Raw genomic sequence first — 9876 nt, 5'->3', positions numbered from 1 at the left:
CAGAGGCCCTCGTGCCCTGGCCCATGGCACTCACTTTTCCTCTGAAGACTCCCCCTTATCTTGAAGAAGAGAGGTGCCTGGCGCTTGTCACACTGTGTTGGGCAGCAGCTGAGAGAATCTGAAAGGAGTCATGTGGAGAGATCAGAACTGACAAAGTTGCACAGGAGAAAAGAGGCTCTTGACTTGTTCACCTTTTGAGAGCGTTTGGGGCCCACTGAGAATAATTGCACAGGCCCCTTGGGGAGGAAGTGCTGCTGTCCAACTTTGTTTCTTACTCGGCAGAGCCCCACCACAGCAGAGGGGTACTGGTGTTGCCTGGCATCAGGTGTCACGGGGGGGAGCCCACCCCAGGGAATGCAGGGCTTTCCCCAGAGACTGTGACCCTCACCATAGGCCACAAACAGGTACACATTGGGATATTTTCTTGTTCATTGATGGAACTCAAAGCACAAAAAATGCTGAATGAATGAATGAGGCAAAGAAAGAAGCCAGCGGCACATTAGAACTCTGTGCTTGGGTCCTGAAGCAGACAGAAATAAAAGTATGTTGTCACTCTGGATTTTATTGAGGTGACTAAAAAGATTACCTCATGTGAAATCCCTCAAACTGTCTATTAATAATGCTACAATACAGATGCTTCAGAGCATGCTAGCCAGAGAAGACAAAAACCCCATGGCTGAAGACGACAAAAACTCATTTTGATGTGAATTCTGCCAAAGAAAGATATGGTCTTGGTGGATTCCGGCACCCCCATCTCCTGCCTCTTCTAATCTGTGGCCACTCACCTTCCAAACACACTGACTTCACCGAAAGCACGTAGCACTCTGCCCCAAACAGCTGCCACTTTCTAACATCCACCCCAGAAAACTCTAGAGGAAAATACTTTCCACCTTCTCCAGGTAGACTCTTCTCAGTAGAGGCCATATCTTCCCCCAAGAAGTATAAAATAGAGGGGGAAGAAAACTTCCAGGAAAAACAAGCATCCAGAAATGAGCAGACAAGCCTCTCAGGCTCACTCATGGCAGCCCATATTTAATGTGGGGCTGTAACTGCAGAGTGAGAGCTATTCAGAAATGTATACCCAGGAGTGTAACGAGCTGTAATATATGAACTGACTTTGGAGTAACATGTAATATGCTTAACATAACATTGCAACCAGGGGAGCCATTTTTTAAGAATAAAACGATGAGGGAGAATAAATATCATTAATACAGGATGAGTGACGTGGGAGTTCCCAGTGAACAGGGGATTTTCTCACTCTGACATCAGATTCTAATTGCAGAGGGACCATCTTAGTTGTCACTAACCAGCTTTAAAAAAAATAATATAAAATATAATTTGTTAGCTATAAGACCCATAGGCCTTGGGGTTGGTGAAAAACCCCACTTGGTGGGGTCCCCAGGAGAGTGATAGTTATTAACTGGTCACCGTGGCCAAAAAAACAGCTCTTAACAGGCTCTCTCAGGTACCGTCACTGGGTTTTTCTTGGATAACTGGAGAGAAAACAGAACACTTGAATTATGACAGCTGCCCCAGTCCTTAATTTCTCCACTTTGTTCAGCTGTGTTGGTAACCGTGGACAGTTGAAAGGCCCTGAGACCCTCCTGGGTACATGACTAGCACAAAGTGGGGCTCGTAGGCAGGCCAGGAGTGGACGCAGGGCCCGTGATGCTGCATTAGGGAGCATGGCATCTGTTCACAGCTGGATGCCCCGTTTTCCTCCTGGAATACCATCTGGTAGGCCCTCACCTGGCCTGGATGGATGAGACGCTCCGAAGGGTCATACATTTTGTTTATGGGACCCGCCTTTGATTCTTCATTGGCCTCGTTCAATGTTTTCCAAAATAAATGTTGTGAGATGTTCCTAAGTATTCTTGGTAAGGGGACAGTGTCCTGTGATCTCACTGGGATTGCCAGGTTAAACAGATTTCTTCGTTATGGGACTTCCAGCCATGTGACTTCCAGAGAACGGTAAAGGCTGCAATGTTTCCCAAAAAAGTGGACTAGGGTTTCCCCAAACCCACTATGGGAAACTCTGGTCTGTATTCATTACAGGGATCTCCTTCCTGTTTCAAATCCATACACAGCATTCCACGTGTTTTTATGCTTCTATCATCTATTCTAGAAACATTCGTTCCCTACCTCCCATCAGGACACATGCGGTGAAGAAGATGTGAAGTCTGCCTTGTCCTGAGACCTGCTCAGGCTCTGCACCTGTCCAGGGCAGAGGTCGTGTTTCTGTGCAGTTTCCACGGAGCTGAAGGTCAGCAGGTGAGCCGCTGCCAGTGGGAAGCAGGTGGGCAGGGGCTGGAGGCACGCCGCGTCACGGCCGGGGCCCCGCTGCTCCAGTCTCCACACCCAGCTCCTTCACTCCACAGCTGCTCCATGGGGACGACACTCATGACCAGCTCACAGGCTGGTTTGGAGCACTGAGATCATGCACACTGAGTACGTGACGCGCGGGAAACAGGAACAGTGATCACCTGGAGAACATGGGACAAGACATAATATGTCCCAAAGAAAATGATAATTCGGCAAAGTTTTCATAAAAGCTCCTCATGAAGCTGCTGTTCCAAGAATGGAATAAACAGGTTTTATTTCCTTTTAATATTTTCCCTGGATGTCTATACAAGGACGCTCACTTCTGTTTTAGCACCATCCTCTCCTCTACCCTGTCTGTCCTTCCTTCTTGCCAACATTTATGGAACCTTAATATTCTAGAATATAGAATGCCAGTTCTACATCACGACGGTATGAAGATGGATGTCATCACGTGCACCTCGGGTTCCTTGTGGTCCAGTGCGGGGGGCACACAAATAAAGGTGCAATCAGGAGAGCATGACGATATCCTCGGCACACAGCAGGGCCTCAATAAATTGCAACCAAGTAAAAGAATGAGTGAACAAATGAGCCTACCTAATTTATGCTCATATGAAGGAGGTTATCTTCGATTTGTGGGGCAAAATACCTTTGTGACATTAATGCCTGTTTTCTCCCTGCAGTCCCTTTTATCATTTCCAGCAGGAGTCCAGATTTTGCCATTGTTTGCCCCAGACAACTGTCAGGAAAACAGCCTGAAAGGGCCTGTGTCTGGAAGGACTTGCTCCCAGTGCAGCCTGTCCTGGGTGTGCAGGAGAAGCTGAGAGGCATAAAGGGTGGTACGTGAGCCTGCAGGCAGCACCCCGGCCTCAGAAAGGGTGGCTTAGGTACACACAGGGGAGCCTGGCATGGAGTGGGACCTCAAGTCCTGTAGCCTGTGCATGCCACAGAGGTGGAGAGCCCTCAGACCTCAAGACACTGCCGGCGTGGATAACAATGCTCACAGGCAGGGACAACCCGGTTTTGTGGGATGGGGGCTCAGTGCAGCAAGTACGTGGTTAGAAAAAAAGTGTTTTAATTACATTCCTTGCACACACTCTAAAATTGTAACTTACTGCCTCTTCCTTGGACAAACACATAATAACCTGAGGTTTCCTTGCCTTTTGATGATGGTCAGCTGACGTTTTCAATTCCAAAGTTTTCTGCTTAAGGCTGGTCATACAGAAGCTTCAAGGCTGAGAACCCAAAGGACAATGAAATCCGCTGGAGCTGGATCACAGAGACAGGCTGGAGAAAGAGGGGAAAGGAAACTGCTAGAGAACCACAGCTATGACTTGGAAGAAACTGCAGACATTACCTGAAGGTCACTGTCCTCCAAGTTCCCGGCAGCCCCCAGGAGCATTCCTGAGAGAGGGCCAGTCCCCCTCTGCTTGGGCATTTCCTTTGCAGCCATTTCTTGTCTGTTCAACTTCAGCCATTCTTGATCCTCAAAAGGCAGAACTGTAAGACTAGTTCCTTCGAGCCCTACCTAGCCCCCGCCGCCCTCTACATGTCAATCCCTAGTACAGCTCAAGCTGTCACTACTGCACAGCAGATGACAAATATGTCACGTGACATCTTAGAGGTACCCCTTCTCCCTTACTTCCAGCAAGAATTGGGGGTACGACTTACTCTGTCTACTCATCACACAGATTTGTTTTAGCTGGTGAGGTACGTGGTCACAGGGCAAGGAGAAAAACAATACGAACAGTGGAACATCAACATGTTTTAAACATTTTAATATGGCCCCTGAAGTTTCACATTGAACAAAGATGGGTTTTTTTGTTTTTCTTGTTTTTTTTTTTAAATGATGGAAAGAGGGATCGAAAGTTTACTTACAAGTAATCCATGGGTGTGAGATATAAGGTCTTCTGTATTTGGGGACAGGTAGTTGAACATATTTGATGTTTTGTTAGATATTGCAAAGTAAAATTAAAAATAAATTCCTGGAAGTCAGTAATGGAAATCAATTGTTAAAAAATTCCCCAAAGTGATCCCCTCTAGAAAAGAAGGAACCAAAACAGAAATTTCTAGAGAAGAAAGAAAAGATGAAGACTCCATAGCAAAATCTATAGGACAAGAAAGCTACACATGGAAAAATTTATAGCCTTAAATACCGTCTTTCTTAAAATAAAATAGAAGTGAACCAAGTACTAATCTAAGGAAATTAGAAAAATTATGATTCTTATAAACAAGGGAAATGAGGAAGAGCCAAAAAAAAAGGATGAGTTGAAAATAATAAAATATAAGCAGAAAGTAGGGTTGAATGCAGCAGTATATCCAGAGCGTGTTTCTTTGAAAGAGTAAATTACATAAACTTTGCATGAGGCTGATTAAATGGGAAAAAAGACAGACAGCAAAAATACACAAAATTAGTTATGAGAAAAGAGAAATAATCACAAAATACACATAAGAGATTAAAAATGTAATATAAATTATATGCCCAACTACCTCTCTGGTAACATATTTGAATACCTAGAGAAAATGGTAATTCCCTAGAAAAATATACAATCTAAACATAAGAGATGAAATGTTGGCATAGTCTGATCACCATAGCAGATAGTAAAAACATGATCAGAAATCTATCATTAATAAAGCAAAAATCAGATGTTTTGTATCTGAGTTTTTCCTAATCCTTGAAAAGCAGATCATTTCAATGTTTAATTATTCTGGGCCATATAAAAATAAGGAAAACTCTCCAATTCTTTGTATAAAGGCAGAATGACTTTGATACTAAGAACTGACAAGGAAGTTAAAAAAAAAAACCCTACAGATTCATTTGGTCATATTGAATTATTTCCTGTATACATTGCTGGTTCAAATTGTTAATGTTTAATTTAGAATGTTTGCATTTATAGTGCAAGGAACACATATACGTTGAGACTAAGGGACACTTATTGTCCTGCTGGGAGGGTCTTCATAGAGGAAGGCCCGTCAGAATAGATTTCGATGTCCCGTCATAGAGAAATAAAAACAGGAGGCAGGATTCCAGCTGCCATCTCAGTAAGAAGTCAGGAACCATGGACCTTAGAGGAGAAGTATAGAAACCATGTGAAAATTATCCTCTTAAGAACTGCTCTTATATTGGTTGCTCTGGCTCTCTCTCCACAGATATGTATAAAGTTTCAAAACAAAACAGGACCTGAATGCTTGTTCTCAGGGGCAGTAAAACAAGGCAGGAGCTGGGAAGACAGCAACCTCCCTGGCATCCAGGCCCCGGGAAGTGAGAATGGCAAGAGTGAGTCAGGGCTGCTCTCAAGAGTGGGGCAGAGAGGCTGAAGAGAGAGGTGGACGGAAGGGAGCCGGGGGTCACAGCCTGTCTCAAGAGTGGCGCTGGTGATCAGGTGAAAGGGCTGTTAAGTTCACACATGCTCAGCTCCCCCAGCTCCTCACACGCTTAGCTCCCCTCTGGGTCTTTGGACACATTTCCAACAATCCCGGGTGTTTTTCATTCTGTCACCATTTTTCTCCACCTTCACTTCTCTCATTCACTCCCTTTACCCTTCAGACTCTAACTTCTGCCTCCCTTCTTCATGAAACTGCTCTGAAGTCCTGTTCAATTCCATTGGTGCTTTTAACTCGTTTTGTTGCACTCCTTTGCTGTGTTTCCCGGAAGCAGGGTCCCTAACATCTACTCACGCACCAGGGCCTCCATGCTCTCGGACCTTTCAGGCTTATCACAGTCTAGAGTCCGAACTTGGGCAGGCCTAAATCACTTTGGACTCTGGTTTCCCTATCTATTAAATCACATAACTGTATTAATAACTACCTTTTCTTTCAGTTCAAAGTTACAATTCTATGCCTTCTTTGGTCCTTCTCTGCTGGCACCAATCTCCTCTGAATACGAACAAGTTTGTTTGTCCCTGGTATGTATTGTATTGATTCATTCAGCGAATCCTTTGAGCATCCCTCTGGGTCAAGGTTTATGCTGGAGAAAAGGAGCGGGAAAGAGGCAGACAAGGCCAACGCAGGCCCTGCCCCAAGAGCAGCAGTCTGGTGTGGATGTTGGGACTCGACTTCCTCCAGGACAATTTCCTAAGCACAGGACACAGCGGCATATATCCATCAGGGTGGGCACAAAGGAGGCTCAAAGAAAAGCCTGCCAAAAGCATGTGAAGCCCGTGGGCACCTGAACGTTACCTGCCCACCTGACTTTGCTCTTCGGTGAGGACCAGGAGCTGCCAGGAAGTCCAACCGTGAAGGAGACGTGGCGCGGTGCTTTCCCAGCGCAGCCCATTTTAATGCTTCGGGTTCTCCGGATTCTAAGTAAGAGGGAAAACAACCTATATAAAGGACAGTCCTTTTTTCTTTTTAAAGCACTAGATTGAAATTTAAAGATGTACTTTTCACTTCCGATAGAGTATTCAAGGTTAATTATTTTTCTTATTTTGCTTAAGCGAAGCCAGATGCTGGGCAGGCTGAATCATGCAGAGGCTTTTAAAGGTGATGGGGACAAATGATCATTTTTGTTCCGGTCCTTAAAATGCGCAAAGAATGCTCACATCCTAAGCGATACAAACATGCTATTTAAAAAAGTACCCTTCTGAGGAAACATTTTAAAATGGCAGCGCTGTAAAGGGGTCGGGTTCTATAGCAGACTGCTAAGTTGCAGCAGCTCATCAAATGTTTTCTTCTCACGACAACTTTTCAGAGCAAAACACTAATGATTCCTAGAGCTGCAGTGTCGAGTTCTACCAAAGGAGTAGTCGCTAAACTGGAACAACCTGTCATGGTACATACATGTCATTTCACTCACACTTCCTGTCATTCATTTGGGAAGCTTTGTGTGTGTGTGTGCAGTTGGCCTATAAGGACATTCAGTTTGGGTCTGAAAAAGGATTCTTTTGAGCCAAAGAGCTTCCCTTTTCCGCGCCTCATATTGTAGAGGTTCTAAAGGTCTGCTGAAAAGAGTTCCATCGGTAAAGAAAACCATTGTGGGCATTCAGCAGACCTGGTGTCTAGGAAATTAAATGTAAACCTGTAGGTTTATATGGGATGCCAGCACTTTTAGGGTTGGGAGACACAGGAAGATAACAACTGGTTGCTGCAATACACAAAAGTTTATTTTTAACTGTTTTTCTTTTTTGAAGGCAAAATATAATAGAAATGAACATCAACAAATTTTGTACAACAAAAACAGCTTTTAATATGGATCAGACAGTCCACGAATGTTTAAAATCTTGGAATGGCTTCCCTTTTCCAAAGTCATGCTTTCTTGCAGTCCAGGAGGAATTGGCACGGAGATGGTGGCAGCCCACGGGGTGAGGTGAGTGGAGGGACTGATGGAGTTCCCTAGATTCGTGTCAGCTGGTGCCACAGACTGGACGGGAGGATGCTTTCCACTTTCTCCATAACAAAGTTTAAGGGGGCAAACAAAGTGCTGAGGAACTGCAAAGAAACCAGAAAGGCACAGACGTCAGGAGATGTCTCATTCAAGGTTGTGAAATGAACCTCTCCAATCCAGGCTTGCTTCTTAAGTCTCTGCATTACGAACGTCTCAAAAGGCTATACTTTCATATTTATGTTTACAGGAAACATTGGTTGCTGATCACACCTGCGTTCCAGTCCTGCCCCCAGCTCTGGGAGATAAAGGGGAGGAGAGTCTGCTGGCAGCCCCTTTGCCCCTCTCACAGCTGCCCCACAGCTTGGAGGCTTTCCAATGAGCCTTCAGGATCTGCTGGCTGCTCATGCAGATGACCAGTGCCATCAGAATGGACTGAAGGTAGCGAGTGGGCAGAAGAGTTACAAAATGGTGACAACTTAGACCACCTGCTTGCCTAGCTGGGTATAAAACTCACTTTAAGTGGAAAAGGCAATTTTTAAAAAGTCAAGTTCATTGTATGGTTGTGAACTGCTGTGGGATCCTCTTGTTTCGCAAACACCTGTGCAGTCCATCCTCATTCCTGAACTACCTACTCAGTGGGGTGCATCACGGGAGTCTGGGGGCAGTGGGGGAGACACCAAACTGGCCAGTCCACGAATGACATGTCCTTGTGGAAAAGGTGCTGCTCGGAGGACGTCTTTGGGATCTATTCCATTTAGTTAGTAAACTCCTTTGTCTTTACATGCAGAGAAAGCTCAGAGCTGAGCCTGTTAAGAAACCCAGTGCCTCACCTGAGACTCATCTAACTTAATCTCCAACCTGTTCTGATTATGTTCTTGTGAAGAATCAGCTTCCCTTCACAAGCCATCCAGTGTCTGAGAGAAGAGGTGCCCTAACCCAGCGAGGCATGAGGTGGGTGTTTGGATGGTTTCCTTGCTCGCTGTCTCTTCAGAAGCAAGGTATCACCTCCAGGGTCCAACACCCAGTCCTTGTACTGTGCTGTCCTTGTCCTATTTCCTGCCCCGAGCACATCACTGTCTATACCACCAACAACCCCCGTACAAGTGTAGTGTAGGACGGGCACATATGCAAATGGAGAACATGCTTCTGAGGTCAAGCAAATTAGTAAATTGCACTTAATGAAGCTAAAACAGGCTTCTCCACTATTCCTATGTTCTATGTATGTGGGTCTTCAAGAGGGGTATGGTAGCCAAGTTTGCCAAAATCACTTGGCTTTAGAACCTTTCTTTTTTGTTTTGTTTTGGTTTTTTTGTTGTTTTGTTTTGAACCAGTAGAATACAAACTGGGATGGTCTGTAACACATTATAGCTGGATCATCATGTGTGCAATTTGCATAAAGGAAACTCAAGATAGTGTAAGATTTGGAATCCTCCTCAATGTTGTATCTTTTACATCAGTTAAATATATTTACTCAGTAAGGCACTTAAGTGTTGGGTGAGATATGAAGGAATCTAGGACAAAACTCCCACTGTCAAAATGGTGGAGGTGGGCACTAAAACCAGCAAAGTAATAATGCCAGATAGACTGCGACAGAACAGAAGCACCAGGAGGGTTCAGAAAAGGGACAGAATCCGTTCTATTGAAAGGATCAGAAAAACACTTAAAATGAGGCAACTGTCATAGACCCCAACAGATGGTTGGATAGCAAAAGATTGAGATGGGGGAGGAAAGATGGTGAGGAACGAAGGGCTCTCTAGGCTCAATAAACAACTGGAACAGAAAGGGGAAAACAACTGTTATGACCAGAAGCTGGCAAATAGTTTAGCTCAGCTGGAAGAGTTGGAGCTCAGAAGTAACTACAAGCACGCCCGGGAGGGCCCTGAATGCCAGACTGGGTTTGCAGTTAAGAAACAGGCAGCCATGTTAGCACCTGAACACAGGCGGATGGCTCTTCCTTTTGTCAGGTGGGTGGTTAGTTATACAGGAATTCCCAGTAACCTTCTGAATCGTCCTTTGTTGGGTGCACAGAACCATTTGAGGTGCTCACCCTGCAGAATGGGCTGCCTACCCTTTTCAGTTTAGAGTTGAATGCAGTTATAAGGCATCATGGGAGATACTGGGCCCAGGAATGAGTAATTACTTCCCAAGCTGCCTCTGAAACAGTTTGTAAAAGCCTGGTTATGAGAAGATAACATGGAAGAATTTTACTGATTGCAGTAACCCAACATGATATT

General features: G+C 44.9%; 1 protein-coding gene across 4 annotated transcripts in view; it reads right to left on the bottom strand.

Annotated features, from left to right (window-relative positions):
* Nucleotides 1–7399: 7399 nt before the first annotated feature.
* The window catches only part of ST7 (suppression of tumorigenicity 7), a 248877-nt gene continuing 246400 nt past the window's right edge, over nt 7400–9876 (bottom strand). For all 4 annotated transcript variants that reach the window (XM_081038663.1, XM_081038665.1, XM_081038667.1 and 1 more), the window contains one exon: nt 7400–7746. In XM_081038663.1, the coding sequence (XP_080894789.1) occupies nt 7651–7746 (96 nt within the window). In that variant the 3' untranslated portion in view covers nt 7400–7650. The remainder of the gene's footprint in view (nt 7747–9876) is intronic.

This window comes from Rhinolophus hipposideros (genome assembly GCF_964194185.1).
Source record: "Rhinolophus hipposideros genome assembly, chromosome: 25".
In the NCBI taxonomy this organism is placed as follows: domain Eukaryota; kingdom Metazoa; phylum Chordata; class Mammalia; order Chiroptera; family Rhinolophidae; genus Rhinolophus; species Rhinolophus hipposideros.
This window is presented reverse-complemented; position numbering and strand designations above follow the sequence as displayed.